This window comes from Lithobates pipiens, unplaced genomic scaffold, assembly GCF_037356315.1.
Source record: "Lithobates pipiens isolate NorthernLeopardFrog02 unplaced genomic scaffold, aLitPip1_a1.2 Scaffold_18, whole genome shotgun sequence".
Taxonomy (NCBI): Eukaryota; Metazoa; Chordata; class Amphibia; order Anura; family Ranidae; genus Lithobates; species Lithobates pipiens.
This window is the reverse complement of record NW_027507758.1, coordinates 567,960,023-567,984,191: the sequence shown is the minus strand read 5'-3', so window position 1 is coordinate 567,984,191 and position 24,169 is coordinate 567,960,023. Positions and strand designations below refer to the sequence as shown.

At 34.4% G+C, this 24,169-nt stretch overlaps 1 protein-coding gene across 6 annotated transcripts in view; it reads right to left on the bottom strand.

Moving 5' to 3' along the window:
* TFAP2B (transcription factor AP-2 beta) overlaps nucleotides 1-23,113 on the bottom strand; it is a 76,539-nt gene extending 53,426 nt beyond the window's left edge. Inside the window, exons 1-3 of one of the 6 annotated variants that reach the window (XM_077489012.1) lie at nucleotides 22,919-23,113; nucleotides 16,073-16,531; nucleotides 10,983-11,091 (exon numbers count right to left, since the gene is read on the bottom strand). In XM_077489012.1, the coding sequence (XP_077345138.1) occupies nucleotides 10,983-11,091; nucleotides 16,073-16,531; nucleotides 22,919-22,999 (649 nt within the window). In that variant the 5' untranslated portion in view covers nucleotides 23,000-23,113. Of the gene's footprint in view, nucleotides 1-10,982; nucleotides 11,092-16,072; nucleotides 16,532-18,454; nucleotides 19,183-22,918 lie in introns of those variants that run through there. The other 5 variants (XM_077489013.1, XM_077489015.1, XM_077489016.1 and 2 more) reach the window with 5 other exon arrangements.
* Nucleotides 23,114-24,169: the final 1,056 nt, after the last annotated feature.

The following is a 24,169-nucleotide window of genomic DNA, read 5'->3' as shown; positions in this document are numbered from 1 at the left end:
TCGTTTAAATCCCAACCATGGCACTATCTGCATGGAATTTGCATGCTCTCCCTGTACCAGTGTGGGTTTACTCAGAGTAAAGACGTGCTAGTAGGCTAATTGGCTCCTGTCTAAATTGGCCCTAGTATGTATATATATACCGTAAACGTGAATTAGGGATCTTAGATTGTAAGCTCAATGAGAGTAGGACTGAAGTAAATGTACAATATATGTAAAGCATTGCATAAGTCAACGGTGGTATAGAAGTACCTGTAATAAATATATCATGTTCACTTTGCACAGTGAGGGTTCACTAAGCTTAGTGAATTAGGTGAAATTGAGATTACTGAGATCATCCAATCATCTGCAAGCTAAATCCTGTTTTTTTTTCTCTTCTCTTAAACATGATTGGGTATTCAAAGTGAACACAGCTTTACTCATCTTTACTAAGCTGAGCATACAAAAATAACTTTGTTGTTTTTTTATATGTATGGCAATGTTGTGATTTTAAATTTTTGTAATGGGTGGTGGTAATAATTATCTGGTGAGTTTTTAATTACTATTTAATGTCCTGCAATGCAGTTATTTTTGTATAAATCAAACTATCAGTATTACCTATAGTACCTACTTTTTTTCCTGGGAGTCTTCCCATTATTTCGTTTTAAACCTTTGTGTTTTGGTACGGTTATCATAACAACACCAATTTGGTGGTATAGTGGACTACATAAACTACTGGTCCTCTTATGCAGGGAAGTCCTTTGGATAATCCTTGCTCTTTGCATTATTATTTTTAACAGAACATACACTACGCTAAGTGTAACAGCTTCTCTTACTTTAGTAAATCAACTTCATAGCCTAAAAGATATTGGGATTGATTTACTAAAACTGGAGAGTGCAAAAATTGAATGCAGCCCTGCATGGTAGACCAACCCGCTTGTTAAATTAGGCTTTGGTGAAAAAAAACTGAAAGCTGATTGGTTCTATGCTGAGCTGCACCAGATTTTGCACTCTCCAGTTTTAGTAAATCAACCCATATATGTCTTTCTATTTAGTAGTGTCTGGAGAACAGATCTGCCTCTCTCCATGGGCTAATCACAAATGGCCTTACAAGGTCATCCTTCATGTTTTGGGATGCCTCAGTTGGCACAGATGCTGGAAGGTATAGATACCCCTGCACATACCCCATAGATGCCCATGTGACCATCCTCTATTGTCTATAACTAGAAATACAGAAATTGGGCCTAAGATCTCATTCACACCTGGGCCATTTAGCTCTGTGGCCTATTGTATGATAACAGTATATGTGAAGTAGACCATTTTATTTCATGGTTTGCTCAGATCGGCAGTTAGAAGGGCTATATGACAATGCACTCCAATAATCCCGCAGGCAGTAGTTTGGGTAGGCTTTACACCATATCCAAATCCAAATTCAAAATGAAAACGATGGGTCATTTTGATTTGCAGGTTTCATTGTGCAGATATGAAGGGACCATAATGGTGGCCACAGATGTTAGATGTCCATTTTCCCATTCTGTTGTCATAGGTCTGACTTATGGAACATTGGTGCATTGTCAGTGATCAGACATCAATAAATGCCATAGGACATGCTTGATAAGGGTTGTCTCAAAGATATGCTCTAATAATTATGTACAGTTTATGTGATGACTACCTTTAGATTGTAAGTTCCATGAGCAGGGCCCTCCTATCCCTATTGTATTGAACTGCATTGTAATTGTACTGTCCCCCCTCTACGTTGTAAAGTGCTGCGCAAACTGTTGGCACTATATAAATCCTGTATAATGATAATAATGACTAACTGGCCTGAGCTGACCATGATCACGGCCTTTTCTGGTTTGTCAATTTTATGCCATCTTCCAATAACACGGGTGGATTTTGGCCGCCATATGTATGGTCTGAATCTCTTTTGGTCTAGCAATCATCACGTCTATTTAGGTTAACCTCTCATCACCCCTGAAACTACCTAAACTGACAAAACACATATATACTATACACACTAATATACAAAACGTCAGGCTCTTCTAGAAAACACAACACCTTCTAAGTGAAAAGTCGCAAATACAACCACTACAGGAAACAAACCCAAAAAAAAAATACCATTTTCTACAAACGTCAACATACAATTACTGTTTTCCGAATTTAACAGATTGCAAATATGCCATAAATAATAATGTGTAAAACTCTGGACACCTTGTCAATCAGTATACAGTAAAGCCTCTGTTGGCAGAATGAATTCTTCCAACATTTCAAGTAGCCAGCCAACAATTTCTCTCTTCTTGTTTTAGAACAATTTCAGTTCAAAAAATATATAATACTTCTTGCGTACATGTGTGCATCATGTGTGTGCATGTGTGCTTGCATGTGTGCATGTATGTGTGTGTGTGCGTGTATGCATGTGTGTGTGCGCGTGTGTATGCATGTGTGTGCTGGTATGCATGTGTGTGTGTGCTTGTATGTGTGCGTGTGTGTGTGCGTGCATGTATGCGTGTGCATGTGTGTGTGTGTTTAAGTGTGAGGTGTAGGAACCTGTGTCAGGTGATTTTATATCTGTAAGTATGAAGAGAGTGTAGAGGGGTGTCTGCAAGTAGGGACACAGAACGAGTATGTGTGTGTGTCTTTAAGTGTGAGATCTGATTGTGTGTAGGACAGGATAGGGGGGTGTATCATGTCTTTTTTTTAGGTGGGTGTGGGAAGGAATTCCTATAGGTGTGAAGTGTGTGTGCTTGTGTAATACTGTGTTCATATGTATGGAGGAAGAGAGTGTGTGTGTGTAGAGAGAAATACATATACAGAGAAAGAGTCCATATATATGTAAGGAGTGACCAGGGGTGGACTGACAACTCATGGGGCCCCCGGGCAATAGGAGATTATGGGGCCCCCAGATAATCAGAGATTGTGGGGCCACACAGTATACAATCACACAGTATACACAGACATGTTTCTATTGGCTGAGTAGGTACTGGAGAGGTGGGGCAGCTATAATCTCTGGATTTTTAGACCAAAAGGATGTCGGTAAGGGACATTTCAGAGACAGATGTGAAAAAAACACACATTTTTACATACTGTCCCTGGTTTTACTGAGGCTGGCAACCCTGATGGGGCCCCCTAGTGGCATGGGGCCCTCGGGCAGTGCCCGAGTAGCCCAATGGTCAGTCCGCCCCTGGGAGTGACAGAGTACTGTATGTATATAGAGAGATTTTATGTAAATAGACCTCTGTGTGTTTCAAGGGGTATATGTATGTATGAGAAAGAGAGAGGGCATATGAGAAAGTATATATATATATATATATATATATATATATATATATATGGAGAGAGACAGAGAGTGCATATATATATATATATATATATATATATATATATATATATATATATATATATGGAAAGCACACTTACATATGTAGAGAGCATATATGTATAGAGAGAGAGAGATCATATATATACTAGAGAGAGACCACATATATATGTAGAAAGAGGGAGAGATCATATATACTATATATATATATATATATATATATATATATATATATATATATATATATATATATATATATATATATATATATGAAGAGAGAGGCCACATATATATGTAGAAAGAGGGATAGATCATATATACTATATATATAGAGTGAGAGAGAGAAATCATACATATACTAGAGAGAGACCACATATATATGTAGAAAGAGAGAGAGATCATATATACTATATATATATATATATATATATATATATATATATATATATATATATATATACAGAGAGAGAGAGAGACAGAGCATATATGTATAGAGAGAGAGATCATATATATATTAGAGTTATGCTAATGATAAATATATTTTGTATATTTTGTAAGTTTTGTATTTTTGTCCATGCTTACTTTTGAAATAAACTTTTAAATGGGGATATATATATATATATATATATATATATATATATATATATATATATATATATTAGAGAGAGACCACATATATATGTAGAAAAGGGAGAGATCATATATACTAGAGAGAGAGAGCATATATATGTATATAGAGAGATCTTATATACTATATATATATAAAGAGAGAGAGAGCATATATATATACATAGAGCGAGAGAGAGAGAGAGAGAGAGAGAGGGAGAGATCATATATACTAGAGAGAGAGAGAGCATATATATGCAGAAAGAGAGAGAGATCATACACACTATAGAGAGAGAGAGAGAGAGAGAGAGAGAGAGAGAGAGAGAGAGAGCATATATATGTATAGAGATTAGAGAGAGATCATATATACTATATATATAAAGAGAGAGAGAGAGAGAGAGAGAGAGAGCATATATATGTATAGAGATTAGAGAGAGATCATATATACTATATATATAAAGAGAGAGAGAGAGAGAGAGAGAGCATATATATGTATAGAGATTAGAGAGAGATCATATATACTATATATATAAAGAGAGAGAGCATATATATATATATAGAGAGAGAGAGAGAGAGAGAGGGTGGGGGTGATCATATATACTAGAGAGAGAGATCACATATATATGCAGAAAGAGAGAGAGATCATACACACTATAGAGAGAGAGAGAGAGAGAGCATATATATGTATAGAGATTAGAGAGAGATCATATATACTATATATATAAAGAGAGAGAGCATATATATAGAGAGAGAGAGAGAGAGAGAGAGAGAGAGAGAGGGTGGGGGGGGGGGTGATCATATATACTAGAGAGAGAGATCACATATATATGCAGAAAGAGAGAGAGATCATAGAGCATATATATGTATAGAGAGAGATCATATATACATTTGCCAATTGCCATATATATATATATATATATATATATATATATATATATATATATATATATATATATATATATATATATATATATATATATATATATGGCAATTGGCAAATATGGGTAAGGGATGAAAGTGTAAATGTAAAGAGAAAGCTGATATATGTGCGTAGTGAATGATGATCTGAATAGTCAATGTATAATAATAATTATAATAATACAGCATTTATTCCACCAAAAACAAATCAGAACCCTCTATAATCCAGTGACATTGTCTTCTGATTGTGTACAGTCCTGGTGTAGTGTGTAGGTGTATGGTGATGTATGAAGGTCCGATGACTGTGGCAGAAGCGTTGCCATCCCTGGGTCCCTTCCTCTCCCCTTTGTACTCCTCTAACAAAGCCCCGCGGAGCCCCATAGAGGAGCTTCATAGAGGAGCTCTCATAGAAGAGCCCCATAGAGAAACCCTCATAGAGGAGCTTCATAGAAGAGCCCTCATAGAGGACCCTTCATAGAAGAGCTTGATAGAGGAACTCCATAGAAGGCTCCTCTATGAGGCTCTAGAGGAGCGCCACAGAAGAGCTTTCATAAAGGAGCCTTCATAGAGGAGCTTCATAGAAGAGCCTTCATAAAGGAGCCTTCATAGAGGAACCCCATAGATGAGCCTTCATAGAGGAGCGCCATAGAGGAGCCTTCATAGTGGAGCGCCATAGAGGAGACTTCATAAAGGAGCCTTCATAGAGGAACCCCATAGATGAGCCTTCATAGAGGAACCCCATAGATGAGCCTTCATAGAGGAGCGCCGTAGAGGAGCCTTCATGAAGGGGACTTCATAGAGGAGCGCCATAGAGGGGCCTCCATAAAGGAGCCTTCATGGAGGAACCCCATAGATGAGCCTTCATAAAGGAGCCCCATAGAGGAGCCTTCATAGAGGAACCCCATAGAGGAGCCTTCATAGAGAAGCCGTTGCTGTGCTAATGATGAATGATGGTGATCGCAGACTGATGAGCTTAGACGGGGTGACAGTCAGCAAATCGTCCTTGTCACTGTCACGCATCGTCTGTATTTGTCACACAAACGCAGAACAAAAAAAAAGAGAGAGAGAAAAGACTGAGCCAGGCAATAAGCCCAAAATGAGTTATTGTAATTACATTTAATTAGTTTAATTAGTTAATTATTTTGCTTACAGCTGTACGAGAGACTGCAAACATTTGTTAAGATCTCACCCTCGGTAACAGCGGGGGCAATATAAATCAGAAGGGCGCCTGTGAGCGTGCGACTGAACGCGACAGATCGGGAGATGGTCGCTGTCCTGATGATGGAGGGCAGGTGAAATTTCCCTCATCTGTTTGCCAAAGGCTAAAATAATCCGAACAATTCTGATAGGGGCAGTTCTGCGAGGCACAAAATAAGGATCTTATTGGGAAAGAGAGACAATACATTTCATGGTAGAGAAAGGTTTGGAAATGGAAGAACGCGTTTTAACGCCTGAAAACGCCCTGCCCCAAATAGTTTACCCTTGTGTTTTTTTTTATATCCTAACATGACAGGAGGGGGTTGGGTCAAATCGTTTTGGCTCTCCTACAGCTAAATACAATTTAATTACACCGGAGCAATGCTGCTTATTGATACAATTCTCTCGTTGGCAATAAAATAAAAGAAGGAGCTCCAGCTTTGTATGAGAACAGTCACATAAGAGGATTTTGGTAGGATAATGTGTGTAGCATTAATCACTTTTTTTTTTTGCTTTATTCACAAAAAAAAACGTAATCCATTCAACAGCCCTATTATAATAATACATCAGGCAACATTTTATTTATTTAACCATCCAGGGGGAGCAGGTATAGCATTGTTACTTTATCCTTTTTTTCCACCTCTCCCTATAATCACAAAGTATCCATCAGATAACAATTATTACATTGTAACTTTCTGGAGGTTTATGTTTCTTTTTACTACAAGGATATGGCATTTAGATTATACTTATCACACCAACTGTTTTTCTTTTAGATGAGTGTCTATAATAAGCTGATTGTCTATATCAGATAAGGTTCACCTTCATTACATTACAAGATATATAAAATGCTATGCAATAGTAATGTTATATATATAAGATATATAAAATTACACTGAAGGGGGCGGAGAAAATAATTATAACTTTTTAATTATTTATTGTTGCTTTAGCACACATATATACCAAGATGTGTAATGGTGGCCCTTACATAAATGATCAATTTCTTTTGAAAATGTTCTCTCCTGACAGAAACAATAGTTCAATAGTCGAAAACCTAATCGATCGATATGTCATGTACAGGAAAACCAAATTATATCGATACAGGTAGTTGGAAAATGATTGCACGTGATCCATTGCATCCTTATTTCCATCATGGATTCTCATAATCTGATCAAAATACGATCGGATTCATAGACAAAGCATTTTGATTAATGCAGAACATTTTATCGGTTTGTCTGAGTCAATTGAAAGGAAATTGTGATTGTTTGCTGATTTGATTGTTTTGATCAAATTGCACATTGATTAGATAAAACATTTGAAGTACGTATGGCTACCATAACTCTAATTTCTGTTATTTAAAAAAATCTGCTATATATTACCATGTGCTGCAGGGCTTCAATTATTATTATTATTATTATTATTATTATTATTATTATTATTAAAAAACAGTTTTTTTTTTTTTATAGGGTCAGCAGTTTTCACAGCGTTTTACAACATTATTATTTCATTACCAGCTAGTCTTAATATTATATATATATTTTTTTAGAATATAATAAAAATAAAAAAGAGTGAGAACAATAATATTGCAATTCTTTGGTTAAATAATCAGGATATGTGAGGGCTTATTTACTAAACACTTTCTACACTTGATCTGTTTTAGTAAATCGTATTTAGATATATATTTATATGATAGTATCAATATTTTACATATCACTTTAATATATATATATTCTGACACTGCTCCAGGAAAGCAAAGAGCTAAAAGAAGTAACTCCCCAATTATTTTATATATATATATATATATATATATATATATATATATATATATACTGGCATTTGATATAGGGAAGGTGCCTATACTAGTACCTACACTAGTAAAATAACAGCTGCCCCTTTAAGTGTGGATCACACAATACCATATAACACCAGTACACACACACACACACACACATATATATATATATATATATATATATATATATATATATATATATATATTTTTTTTTTTTTTTTTTTATATTTAAAAATATGGGTAATTAAAGGTAGATAGAGGTTACCTTTATTATCTTGTTATTTTTGTTATCACTAATTCTACTTCTTTGGTAAATCAACCCTTGTATATAATATATAGAAGGGTTGGTTTACTATTAAGTATTAGTAAATAGGGAGTAGAGCAGAATTATTTTACACAGTTTGGATACCAATTGTAAATGGTAACAGACGTCTTGGGGATGATTTACTAAATTCTGTTTACTCTGCAAGGAAGGTTTCCTATAGCTTATGTGATGAAAATTTACTTTGCAATAGAAACCCAATCAGGTGCAAGGGACGTTTAAAAAAAAAATAATAATAATATATATATATATATATATATATATATATATATATATATATATATATATATATATATATATATATATATATATATATATATATTATTAGTATTATTATTTTTTGCTTGTATCTGATTGGATGATATGAGTCAGCAAAGCTTCAGTTCAATCACTAGGCTCCATGCACACTGGGCTTTAAAAAAAAATGGCAGTTCCCCTGGCAGAAAAACAAAAACAAAAAAACGTTTGTATAGAATATTGTTTGTGCAAAGTTTAGAAGAGTTTAGAAGCGTTTTAAGGGTTTTTTTGCCCATGCACACTGGGCTTTAAAAAAATGCCAGTTCCCTTGCCAGAAAAAATACGTTCTGCAGTCTGTTCTCTTTGAAGTCAAAAACGTTCATATAGAGCATTTTTTGTACAAAGTTTAGATTTGTTTAGGTGAGAGTTTTACGTTTTTTCTGCCAGTAAGCCCCTATCAGATACACGAATCAGAAGGGCTTTTTCCTGCCTCAACATTAAATATGCCTGTAATCGTCCTAATGTGCATGGGCACCAAAATATGCCTGTAATCGTCCTAATGTGCATGGGCACCAGATAATTATTAAGCTGCTTCTATAGGCACAACACAAAACTTCTGTAGAAGGCAGCAGCGATTTTTACGCCAGTGTGCATGGGTCTAAAAAGGAAAAATCAAAATTCACTTGCAAAATGAACAGCCTATTTGTCTTTAGTATATTAACCCCCTGCCCTTGTTTTTATTTATTTATTTTTTTTGTTATTATTATTATTGTCTTGCATGACTGATTATTTAAAGTTCATCCTATTTACCAACACTCAAAGGGAAGTGAACACACACCAGGTGAACAGTCCTTTGGTAAATCCACACCCACTGATTGATAATGTTGGTCTAAACTAATCAGAAAAATAAAACATTGCAATGAAATTATCTATAACCATAATATTACAAAAACGAGGCTGTAACCTGTAGCAACCAATCACAAGATTTTATTTGACAGGTGAACTCTGGTTGCTATGAACAACATCACAGTTTTTTTTTTGTTTTTGTTTTTGTTTTTTATTCCTCTGTTCCACTTTAACTCCAAAAAGAATGGGTGGCATTTTCTTACAACTAGCAATTTTAATCGTTCTTAAAACTTTAATAATTGTAATTAGTATTTTTTTTAAATGATTAAAATGTCGATATTTTAAGTATGTGGAAAAAGAAACAAAGTAACCAAAGAAAATATAATCAGTACTTTGTTTTACATTTGGATTGATATAAATTGATTGATATTAGTATTTATTTTATTATTATTATTTAGGTTGATATAAAAATGCAGATATTTGTTTGTAAATGATGGAGCACCCCTCTCTTCTTTTAGTGTGTTTATTTTTTTTTTATTTGCATATTTATTTATGTATTTAATTTTTTTTTTATATAACATTTATACTTTAATGTTATATTTTAATATTTTTGTTTTGTCAAATATTCTGTATTTGTTGTTATTTATTATTTCTAAAACAAATAAATCTTTTGAACGAGAAAAATGCAGATATTTAAGTATGTGAAACAAGAAACAAAGTAGCCACAGAAAATCTAAGAATATACAAAAGTGTCTCAATTATAAATATGATGAATTCTGATTTATAAATGAAAAAAAAACAAAACTTTAAACAATTTATAATTATAGAATAATGATGATAATAATCATCATTATCATTATATATATATATATATATATATATATATATATATATATATATATATATATTTATATATACATAAATATATAAATAAAAAAATAAAAAAATAATAAATTAAAAAAAATAAAAAAAAAAATATATATATATATATATATATATATATATATATATATATATATATGTGTGTGTGTGTGTGTGTGTGTGTGTGTGTGTGTGTACTGGTGTTATATGGTATTGTGTGATCCACACTTAAAGTGGCAGCTGTTATTTTACTAGTATAGGTTGGCACCTTCCCTATATCAAATGCCAGTATATATATATATATATATATATATATATATATATATATATATATATATATATATATATATATATATATATATATATATATATATATATATATATATAATATATACATATATTTATATAGATAGATGGATAGATAGATACATCTATCTATCTATATTAGTATATAATGATGATGATTAATATGATGGTGATGATGATAATTATAATTATCATCATCATCATCATCGTCACTATATATAATTTTATATATATATATATATATATATATATATATATATATATATATATATATATATATATATATTTAGATTTAGATTTAGATTTATTTATTTTTTAAAGAACTGTAAATTAGTAAAAAAAAATAAAAATTAAAAAAATAGAACGCACCATTTGATATTCTACACAATTTGTTAACAGATCAACCTTATACAAATATATAAAGATCTCCCCAGAAACATAATTAGAAAAGTTAGGGGTCAAACAGTAACAGCAACATAATGCTAAGTGTTACATTTCAAGACATCCATAATACTAATAATAATTGTTATTAATGCAACATATGTACTGTATAAAAACATAAAAAGCAGAACAAATGAATAAGACATTTAGAGCTGTGTAATAATTACCCCAGTAATTTTTTGATAAGTAGGGGGTGTGGGTACACTGTTCGTTCATACCTTTCTTGATAACTGACTGGTCCAACAGATTCATGGCGTTATTAGCATCTTCCACTGACTGTGAATATAAACCAAGAGAGATTAACAGCGTGAGAAGGTTGGATATTAAAACACAGCATATATAAATCATAGGCAGCAGCTATTTCCATTTATATTAACCCGGCAGGACAGTGCGTATTATGCAACCCATATGGACACAGAGTGGGAAAATGAAATATATTTTCCAGCTGATGTTGGGGCCCCTCGATCATAAAAAATGAGCTTGTGAAGTGTCTGTTGGAGGCAGTGATTTTCTTATCTTGTTATACATTGAATTATACACAGAATCCTGCTGCAGCTCGGGCTGAGCGAGCGGCGACGCGCGTCTGCTCTGCATAATTCAATGCCCGGGCGCCGCTTCAAATAAATCGAAATTTAAATAAGACTTCCTATATACACGGTAAGCAAATGAAAGGCGTTCACTTAACGCTGTCATTTGTTTTCTGATTCGATTTTGTGCTAGTTTGGGTAATGGCGACGGCTTGCCTCTTGATATATATTGGGAGGGGGGGAGGAAACAGGGGAAATAAAAATATTTTTAAATAAAGCATACAAATATTAGTGTATACGACATTCAACATTTTCAATAATGTGGACTGAATAAAAGGTAAAATAAAGAATGCAATGCTGTTGTAGGAATAATAATAGCGAAAACATAATAATAATAATAATAATTGATAATATTTACTGAATATATTTTAGATTTTTCAGATTAGGCAATCTAAAATAAAAAAATAAAACATAAAACGTCCAATAATAATATTAATAATAATAATAATTACACTAACACTATTATTAATATTGTAATTATTATTATTATATTTTTTATTTTAGATTGCGCAATTTGACATTTTCTACTATTTTTTTTTACTTTTTTGTACTTTAGGTTGGCCAATTTGAAAAATCTAAACGTTAAAATATATTCAGTAAATATTATCAATTATTATTATATTTTTTTGCTGTTATTATTATTATTATTATTATTATTACTACAGCAGCATTCAATTCTTTATTTTACCTTTTATGCAGTCCACATTATTAAAAATAATGGCTGTCGTTATTATAATTTTTGTTATTATTTTTCAGAAATTACTTTTTTTTTTTTTTATAGGTTGCCCAACAAAAAAAATGTAAAGTTTAAGATTTTTTTTTCCTAAACATTGTCATTTGCTGATTTATAACTCTTATTATTATTGCTATTCTTCTACTTTTTCTTATTATTTGTATTATTATTACACTTGACGAACGTCTGTATTTTTTCACTTTATCCATAGACATAATTATAATTATATTATATATATAAATATATATATATATATATATATATATATATATATATATATATATATTGCACATTATTATGTATCTATGTATTATTTTCATAGATAAATGCATATGTCCTCCAAAAATAATGACAATATGGAACCAAACCTACAATTATTAAAATTGTTTAATTTTTCTTTAATTATTTTCTTTAATTTTAAGAGATCATACAAATTTCATCGAAACTAAAAATGATAAATAAATAACTAAAAAAACGCCATTGAATAAAAGTTTAGTTATGTATTGTATATCATCTTTTTATAAATTAATGTAGATGTCCATCGAGTGTAGTAATAATAAACAACCAATGGTTAAAATAATAACATGCATTTTTTTTTAGAAGAAAAGCATATTTAATCTAAATTTAAATGTATAAATAAATGTAAAAAAAAAGAAATAAAAATGTATATTATAATATATATATATATATATATATATATATATATATATATATATATATATATATATATATATATATATATATATATATATATATATATATATATATTATTTATGAATAAATACAGATGTCTATCAAGTGTAATAATATCATTATTAAACCAAACTAATTATCAATTATAATAACTTATCAATTATAATAACTAACAAACTATGAACTATACTATGAACAAAATATATATAAACTATCATACTTATATATTTTTTTTTCAAAGAGGACATTGGAAACTAATTACAGCTAAAAATTTTAAACAAATAAATATTTTAAAACATAAATAAAAAGACAAGCTTTTTTATTGAAGCTTTATGATACTTTTTTATTTTCTCTCTCTCTCTCTCTCTCTCTCTCTCTCTCTCTCTATATATATATATATATATATATAATGAAGTTGTGTAAATCTGTATTTTTATTTTTATGAACCTGCATTGATATGGGTTTTTTTTTCTGATTCAAGACTTTGATTTATCTATGGGCCCCACCAAATTATTTTTGCCATTTATAATGATTATTGATTGGCAGAAAAAATATCCTACTTAGCCAATACATAAAAATGACTGCAGGACTTTTTTTAACTCTTTATTTGCACTGCACCAATTTAGAGTCTCACAGTTTTGGTAGATAAGTGGATTAGGATGGGAAAAGGTTAGATGGGTGGCAGTGGGGTCAGCCTTAAATTGGTCTGTTGATGACATTTAGCTGGGGGCTTTGCCCCCCCCCCCCATCCCGCCTGAAGGGGGGCTCTCCCATTCTGAGGACTGAGGCCCCCTCCTCTGCCCTGTACCCTGCATGCCCCTAGTCACCGGGCAGCTAGAAGCACAGTAGTAAGTAGTTCACAGGTAAGTAGTACCCAGTTGTAAGTAGCCCAGGTAAGTAGTCCGCCCCTCACCATTCAACAGTGCAGTGCTGAAGTCGTTGTAGTTAATGAGGACTTGTGTGTGATATTCTATCTAATTACAATCGCCTGCTGGGTTTTTGTTGGGGATATGTACCCAGCATGTTGGCACTTAATAGTCACTGAGAGGATCGTAAAAATTTAATTAGAACTACACATAGAAATATGGCACAAACAACTGAGACTTTTAATTACTATACTTCTTCACTTTAAAAGCATGCAGGAGGGTTCCTGGGTGTCAGGTTGGCACGGAGGGGTGTGAGTGGCACCCTGAGATTTCGTGACAGGCCAGATAAGCAAAGGGTAAAGCCATGTGCCCCAAGATGCCATTAGAGCCCCTGCGACATTTTTATTTTTCTGAACCCATGCATTGTTTTTTGTTTCCAGAAAAAAAAAAAGTCTAATTATTGCAAGACACAAGCTAACTTTGTTATAATAATGGTATTTCAACATGCTTGTTATGACTTGTGGCTTTCCTTTCATGGGAAAGATTCAATTGCCGATGTATGCAGTGTGCTAGAACTAAACGCATTACACCATGTCATAGAGTGCCCATGTTTGTTCTTTAATGATGAAAAAATGACATTTTCCTATTACTGCTGCAAAACAAATTGGATTAAACTGCTGCATTTCTTTCCTTATTACAAAATGACGCAAAAAAATAAAATAAAATAAAATAAATAAAATGTTCATCTGGTTATAACGTTCAATGCCTAGAACAGAGAAAGGCAATATTTAATATTTCCCAATATTACTGCAGATTACCAGGGGGGGATAATTACAGCATTGGTTGTAATGTAGACCCTACAAGCACATTGATCAAAGTTGTAGGAACATTAGAAGTTCAGGAAATACATATTGTCTATCCATTACACACAATGCAACACACATCTAATCTACATCTATGATATCCTTCCATGGCATTTGTGATCCGAAACTAAACAAATGCTTAAAATTCTGCTAGGAATTATTATCGATCAAAGATATGTCATGGGACCATGACTTCATTCCCATTTATATGTATCTATTCAAAGGTTACATTAACCAGGCATGGCACATTGCAATTACATCTATCTATCTATCTATCTATCTATCTATCTATCTATCTATCTATCTATCTATCTATCTATCTATCTCTCCTTCCTTATCTATCTATCTATCTATCTATCTATCTATCTATCTATCTATCTATCCATCTATCTATCTATCTATCTATCTATCTATCTATCTATCTATCTATCTCTCCTTCCTTATCTATCTATCTATCTATCTATCTATCTATCTACCTATCTATCCATCTATCTATCTATCTATCTATCTATCTATCTATATTTATTTTCTTTCGTGTATGATTCAGAAGCATACATAGAAATGATTACATACGTGTAGTACATTGCCAATACTAGATTTCATTTTGTTTGTCTGTCTATCTATCCATCTTTCCTTTCTTTTCTATCTGTCTATCTATCTATCTATCTATCTATCTATCTATCTATCTATCTATCTATCTATCTATCTATCTGTCTATCTATCTATCTATCTATCTATCTATCTATCTATCTATCTCTATAGTCTACTTTATAAGTGTATATATTGTTCCTTGTACTCTATCTATCTATCTATCTATCTATCTATCTATCTATCTATCTATCTATCTGTCTATCTATTTTTCTATTTACTTCCATGTTTTCTTCTTTCTTTCTTTCTTTCTTTCTTTCTTTCTTTCTTTCTGTCATCTATCTATCTATCTATCTATCTATCTATCTATCTATCTCTATATTTTCGTTTATTTATCTAAATATGTGACCCTTGTAATCTATGTATCTATATATCTATCTATTTTCGTTTATCTATCTATATATTGCTCCTTGTACTCTATCTATCGATCTATCCATATACTCTATCTTTTCATCTCCACATCTTTTTAATTCCATCTTTCTTTCTTTCTTTCTTTCTTTCTTTCTTTCTTTCTTTCTTTCTTTCTTTCTTTCTTTCTTTCTTTCTTTCTTTCTTCTTTCGTGGTATCTCTCTCTCTATATATATTTTCGTTTATTTATCTAAATATTGATCATCGTAATCTATCTGTCTATATCTGTTTATTTGTCTTCTTTACCATTTGATGTAAAAAATATGATTAATTACATACACTATAGGAAGAGATATAACACCAATATATATATATATATTCAGTAAAGCATAACACAGTAATACAATTGATTTGCAATATATAAATAAAAGTGGCATGTTCCAGGATAATAATACCATCATTTCTCATGCCACAACACACAGTGGTGGTAAAAGTTAGAGCTGTGCCCTGGGACGTACCTGAACATCGTCCATGCCAGGGTGCCCAAGTCCATGCAGGGACAAGCCATCCCCCATGCCGGAGTCCAGGCCATGGTGGCCGGAGTGGAGGAGGACATCTGGGCGGCGAACAGAGTGGTAGTCCCTCCTGGGGTCCAGTCCAGACAGCTGGGGCAGAGAGGCTCTGGGTTGGGGTAGGAGAGATCCGGTGTCGGAGCTGACATCTTGCCTCTGGCGCTGCCCCCAGGGGTGCTGCTGGGGCTGGTGCAGGGGGTTCAAGGAGTAGGGGTCGTTGACATGGGAGTAGGGGTCCTGGCTCTGGTGGTAGGGCAGCGGCTGGTAGGGCGGTGGAAAGTAGGGTGGCTGAAAGTCCGAGGATGGGGTGTGTGACAGCGGAGGGGCACTGGAGTAGGGTCCTTGGGACACCGAGCCCAATTGGGACAGCCTGGAGCTGTGACTGGGGACACCATCATGGCGGTCCTGAAACACAAGCCAACATTTCGGTCATTTCTTCTCAAACTACAAATCCACCCCCACCTACCTCCATCCAAATTAGAACCCCCATGCCCTAGTCAATAACCATTTCCAAATTACCATCACCAACCCAATATACAGCCCACATCATGTAACCCATGTCAACGAAATAAACCACTTACATGCCAGGAAAAAAACACACACACACAAATTGCTCATTGGATTAATTTTATAAAAAAAAACTAAAACAAAGAAAGAAATAAAAGTGCACCATTCAGTTACCATTTCAACATTACAATCAGCCTCCTAATATATAACATAACATTACAATCAGCATCCTAATAAATAATATAACATTACAACCACCATCCTAACATATAGCCCTTATGCTATAACCCATGTCAACAAAATAAACAAAATAAGACCCACTTACTTACTGGTTCAATAATCGTTAAAATCACAACAAGAACAAGTCATCATAACCTATGCCAACAACATAAACCACTTTATATTCCAAAATAACATTAAAAAAACAAACAGACACACAAATTGCTCATTGAATCAATCTTATTTTAAAAAGGCACTCGGTGCACCATTCAATAACACTTTCCAAATCACACCATAATATATAACCTAATATCCTATAACCAAAATAAAATAAACCACTTATAATGCAAATGAATAAATAAACAAGCAACATATAACTCTTTGAATCCGTCTTATAAAATAGCCAGTCAGTGCCCCACTTCATGACCTTGCCAAATGACAACTACCACCTTCATATATAACCTATGTCAACAAAATAATCCCACTTACATACCAAAATAAAATGAAATACAAGAAAACAGCCACAAACTGCTCCATAGATCAAATAAAATTATTTAAAAATGTTTGTATTCAAATAACATTCTGTTATATCCAATTTCACCAGATCTGGACAAAAAACAGCATTAAAAAAACAATAAATAAAAACTGTGAAATGTTAATCTCAAGGTATTGCGATAAAAAAAAATTATGTAAAAAGGCAAAGTCAGTTTAAAAAAATAAATACAAATTGTAAAATGTTATTCTCAAGGAATGTCATATAGCCTTAACAAAATACTGTAAAAAAAATGCAAAGTCTGAATTAATAAATAAATAAAAATTGTAAAATGGTATTATCAAGGTATGTCATATAGCCTTGACAAAATACTGTAAAAAAATGCAAAGTCTGAATTAATAAATAAATACAAATTGTAAAATGGTATTATCAAGGTATGCCATATAGCCTTGACAACATACTGTAAAAATGCAAAGTCTGAATTAATAAATAAATACAAATTGTAAAATGGTATTATCAAGGTATGCCATATAGCCTTGACAAAATACTGTACAAATGCTGAATTATTTTTTTTCCTAGAAGGAAAATGAAAAATCTAAAAACACAGTCCAACCTATAAAAATAACCCTAAACATAATTTAAAAAATATTTGCAAAAAGTGGAAAAGCCTATAAATATTCGAAATAAAGTTACCAAAAACAATTTGAAGTACAACAAGAATACAAAAAAAAAATACAAAACAATTGCAGTAAAATAAGAATAAAAAATGCAAAAAATAAAATAAAAAATACATATAATAATAACAAAATGAAATTGAACTGAGAACACCAACCCGCCCTATCTAGAAGAGAAGTAAAACAAGGAAGAAAAAAAAAAAAGTGTCCAAGTCCAAAACGCCACCAGCAAAATCCACTAAGCTACTCTCCCCCCTCCACAGCTGAATACGATCTACCTTGCGCCAGGCAGGAGAATCCAGCTGCACTATGCAATTATTGCCCTAAATTACTATGCCAAAGGCGTTAAAGGAAAAAGAAAAAAAAAAAAAAAACAGGATTGCCTAAAAAAAAAATAAAAAAAGGAAAAAAGTGAAAAAAAAAATTACAACTCACCATAGCTGAGTAGGTGTGAACTAACATCTGGGCAGATATTCAGTGCCTTGCAACAGTTAAATCAAATAATAATAAAAAATAGCTGTAAGTGAGGGTTGAGGCAGGAGAAAAGCTGCAAAACTGTTTGAGAGTGTTCCAAGACAATCCATCAAAAAATGCCCCCAAAATATAGGAAGTGTATTGTCCTCGCAGCCTGTGTGAGTGGCTCCCTGTTTTTTTTTTTTTTTGAGCTCCAAATGTAATCCTCTTCCACCCAAGGCTAGAAGCAGAATGTCTATACGACCCTGCCCAACTCTGCACTACACCGCCTCACAATAATTGATATTCATGACTATTAATACTACAGGAGCCCTTTAAAGGGAGCATGGAGCGTGAAGCCTCAGCCAGCTCTCTAGCTCCCCTACCCATTGTAAGTGACGTTTATTCAATGGAGAATTACTAGATGTAATCAGAAGAGAGGGGGGTGGCTAGGAAGTCTTGGCTGGAAAACTTTGCAACAGAAGAGTGGCAATTAAAGTTTGAGTAGAGTGTGCAAAATACATACAAGCACACATAAATACACACATAGGCACACACACACATACACACACAATTGGATACACAAAGCAAAGAGGATTATGGAAGGAAGGATCACCACAAGTGAACCTAGAGGCTAATAAAAAATATTTCCTCCTCTTTCACTTAATTACACCCTACTAATAGCCCTTGGTGATTAACACCCAAACAAATAAACAAAGGTTGGTGCACCTCCCAGAAGTGGTGCAGAGAGCACAACTTTACACATTCTTTTTTTTTTTCTATTTTTTTTTTTTCTTTCTTTCTTTCGTTTTTTTTTTTTAAAGAGAATTTCTCGTTTCACGGACAGCCACAGGCAATCTGAAGTGTCTTTTGATGTCCTGCGAACTAGCAAAACCAGCCCGGCCGTCATTATCTGCTTGTTTGCTACACAGGGCTGCAGAGAGAAGAGAAAACAGCATTTCAACCCAATTCTTGGTGGCAGTAAATTCCTTGGAGCTCAGACAGCCCGGGGTGCTTGTCTGTAGAGGGGGGGGGGTAGTTTTTTTTGGGGGGGGGGGGCTTCTAGGATTTGGGGTTTTAGGGAAAGAGAGACTTAGGAGAGGACATACTTGTAAGGTTAGTACTAGAGAACAAGGACATGGGGCTACCTAATTCATAATATATTGAGATTAGAGTCAGAGTGTTATGAAAGGGGGGGGGGGTGTTTTTTGGAAGGGGAAGACAGAGAAGGAGAGAGGGGGGAGAGCAGGGAGGGAGAGAGAAGGAGAGAGTGACGGAAATAGAGGGAGAGAGAGAGAGGGGGGGAAAGAGAGAGGGGGAAAGAGAGAGGGCGGGGGAGAGGGAGAGAGAGAGGGGGAGAGGAGATGGGGGGAGAGAGGGAGGGAGAGGGAGAGAGAGAGAGGGGGAGGGAGAGAGAGAGGGGGAGAGAGAAGGGGTGAGAGGGAGATAGAGAGAGAGGGAGGGGGAGGGGCAGAGAGAGAGGGGAGAGGAAGAGGGGAGAGAGAGGGAGAGGGATGGAGAGAGGGGGAGAGAGGGGGCATAGAGAGAGGGAAAGGGGGAGAGAGAGGGCAGAAAGAGAGAGAGAGGGGGAGAGGGGAGAGAGGGAGGGAGAGCGAGGGAGAGGGGGGAGATAGAGGGGCAGAGAGAGGGAGAGTAGGGGAGAGAGGGGGGCAGAGAGAGATAGAGAGAGGAGGAGAGGGATGGAGAGGGGTAGAGAAAGAGAGGGCAGAGAGAGAGAGGGAGAGGGGGCAGAGAGAGGGGGGGAGAGAGAAGGGGGGCAGAGAAAGAGAGGGGGAGAGAGGCAGAGAGAGAATGGGGGGCGAAAGAGAACAAGATGTATAAGGGGAGAGAAAACAGAGATAAGCCAGAAAAATAGTGATGAGGAGGGGACAGACAGAGTAGAAGGTCAGAAAGAGAGAGAACCAGAAAGCTATTGATAAGAGAGAGAGAGCGAAAAGGGACAGAGAAAGAGAGGAGGGGGGAAAAGAAAGAGAAAATAAGGGGTATAGAAAAGGGGGGGGGGGGGTGAGAGAGAGAGAAAAAGAGAGAATGAGGGAAGGGGAACGACAGAAAATAGAGGGATAGTGAGGGAGCAGAGAGAGATAGAGAAAGGGAAAGGGAGGGACACAGATAGAGAGAGAAGGCGAAGGGGAGAGACAGAAAATAGAGGGATAGAGAGGGGGCAGAAAGAATGAGAGAAGGGGGGCAGAAAATAAAGGGATGGAGATGGGGCAGAGAGAGAGAGAGATGAAAGAGACGTAAGAAGGTGTAAACGAGAAAACGACAGAAAGTAACAGAGGGAGATAAAAAGAAAGAAAGAAAGAAAGAAAGAAAGAAAGAAAGAAAGAAAGAAAGAAAGAAAGAAAGAAAGAAAGAAAGAAAGAAAGGAAGAAAAAAGAAAAAATGTAAGAATGAGATAAAGACAGAAATAAAGAGAAATTTAAAGATGAGATAAAGAAAAAAAGTCAGAGAGAAATAGAGGAATAGAGAGGGAACAGAAGAAAGAAAGAAAGAAAGAAAGAAAGAAAGAAAGAAAGAAAGAAAGAAAGAAAGAAAGAAAGAAAGAAAGTGGTAAAGTGAAAAAAAATACAAAGAACTAAAACACCAACCTAAAATGAAAATAGGAAGATGTATAATCAGTTGACAGAAATAGAAGAAGCGGCAGAGAGACTGTCCGTAGTAATGTTCGTTCGTTTCTATATTTCTTTATTAGAAAGGATAACAGGATAGACAGAGGAGAGATAATGAGGACATAAGATCTGATTAAAAATAGAAAAAGAAGAGAGATGAGAATAGAGAGTCAGGGAGAGGAAGAATGAATAAAGTGGAGAAAAGAAGGAATGCAGATAGAATGAGGGTGAGAGGGATGAAGAGAGGCGAAGAAGGGAGTGTGGAAGATGAGAGGGTGGAGAGCAGGGCACAGAGGATGGGGCATTGCCCGGAACTAATGCAGCATATGCCGGATTGTGCCAGGCGTTCCGCTGCTAATCGGCGTGACTGGCGCTATTGAGAGCAGAATCCCCCCTTATGTGGGAGCCGGGCTGCCTGCAGCCATGGGGGGCTTCTGTCCTCTGCACATGCTAATTCACAGGCATCAGTATCTCTTTGTGAAAAGTCTACAAGTGACCTCCATTCCCTATCACCGGTCACCCCAATGCAAAGATTCTCATCTGCAGCAAATCCAAGACCCAACTTCCCAGACCCTCTTCCACCTCCTCTCTTATTTCCTGCCTTCCTATGGCCAGTCTTTAAACATTAACTGAAAGTAGTGACTGCAGGAATGACCTCCTTCCCACTTTACCCTGCTAGGGTCCCATCACTTCCCCAAATAGTAGTCCATCTACCCCCCCCCCCCCACCTCCCCACCATCCCACATCCAACACAACACACACTCACCCATTGTTACACCCCATACATTAGACCTCAGCCAGAGGTCACAGCTATAAAACAAAAATTACTGCCCACTGCTTCAACTTCATTGTCCCTTCCAAAAAGGCTTGATTCCATTCCAACAAAAAGAAGGAATATCAAAATGCAAAATAAATAAATACACGAAACAGATTGTCTCTTGTCTCCATCTTTTGCCTAAAAAAATATTAAATTAAAAAAAATATCAAAATGTAATAATAAAAAAATGTATGTTAATACTTTCAAAAAAAGAATCCATATTTTAAGAAGAAAAATCGAAATAAAAAAATAACAAAAACAAAAGCAACAACAAGTAATAATAATAAAAAAGACATTTCCCATCTCAAAAAAAGTATCAATAAATAAAGAATAAATAAGAAAGTACGAAACAAAAATTGTTCCCTTGCAAAAAAAGTATCAATAAACAGAGAAAAAATATCAAAATACAAAAAAGTAAATAAAAATGTCTGATATAAATATAACATAAACTAACACAATTTCTCAATAAGTGAATGAAATGCATGTTTAGTGTCGTGTGCCAACACTTGGCAAAATAATAATAGCAACAATATTAGACCAGTAAATACCAATATAATTTACTGGGAAAACAAACCTTAAACCTTTTTTTTTTTTTAATATAAAAAATCAAGAAGAAGATAAAAAAACTAAAATAAATAAATAAATAACATGAAAAAGATCGAAATCGTAATTTCTGCAGGAAAAACACACTTTTTTTTTATGAGTTAGAAAAAAAAAATAGATTTTGATCTATTATTGAAAAATGTCATCGAATGTCATGGTCTAACTTTATCTGGAAGACCAGGAATTTTTAATTTAATTTTTTTTTAAATATAATCATTAATTAATGGACTAGGCATCCAGAAAAAATGATGATCCAGCCGTCTTAAAAGTTGACCAGTGCTGAGAAGAGGGAGGATGAGGATGCTGAGGAAGGTACCGATCTCTACACACTCCATGGACCTGGTGTATGGAAAGGGCCAGGACGGGGTGCAATGGAGATGAAATTTCCCATGTTACCTCGTAGATGTCTTCATACTTGACATTGTCCACTAGTTTCCAGAGCATGATGGCAGCTTGTTCAGAGTGAGGTGAGAGCATTCATGTGAGTAGCAGCTGTGTGGCTTCTCACTGACTCCTCGCCTCTAATCATCCACATACAATGAATGGCAAGTGGGGGGGACACACACCGAACCCACTTCAGAAAGCAGCAACCAACAGCAACCTCTTTTCTGGGGCTGTGAACAAAAGGCTGAGCTTGCAGGACACCTACCCCCCACCCCCACCATCTATCATCTATTACATGCATTTATTGCTGGATGTGTCTGTCTGTCTGCTTCTCATCTACACTCACTGATCTGCAGGACCAGATCATGCCATCGACCATCGAATTGTCTGTGGGCACACTGCCTGGACACCTGAACTTCTCTTTGTTATTCAGTGCTTATTACATGCATTTATTGAAACATCCCATATACTGTACATATTTATTTGTTTTCATGCTAGTGTAGAGACAGATATGTATATGTTCTGTTGATCTCTCTCCCTCTGGTATATTGTTTATAGAAACTAAATAGATATCTGTTTAATGTTTGTCTATGCTTAAACGTGTATAGATATCTCTATCTATCTATCTATCTATCTATCTATCTATCTATCTATCTATCTATCTATCTATCTATCTATCTATCTATTATTATTATTCAGGATTTATAATATATATATATATATATCTATATCTATATATAGATATATAGATATAGATATGTATAGATAGATATATAGATAGTTATCTCTCTATGTATGTATATAGATAGATAGATAGATAGATAGATAGATAGATAGATAGATAGATAGATAGATATGGGCTGGGATGCCTGCAACTGTCAGCATACTTACCTTTGCACAGCAGAAGTTAACAACTCCAATGTGTGGATTTGCCATTTGGTTTTGCAGCATACTTTCTTGGACATTATTTCTTCATAATAGTGTTTGGATCCTGTTTGATGCTTTGCACCTACTAGATAGAGATTACTTTTCCAGTGCTATATAACCCCTGATGTATAAATTAATTGATTTTCTTTCTTTCTTTCTTTCTTTCTTTCTTTCTTTCTTTCTTTCTTTCTTTCTTTCTTTCTTTCTTTCTTTCTTTCTTTCTCTCTTTCTTTCTTTCTTCCTGTCTATCTTATCCATCTATTTGTCTGTCTGTCCTTCTCTCTCACATATCTGTCAGTCCATCTTTTAATATCTCATTTAACACCATGTACTGTT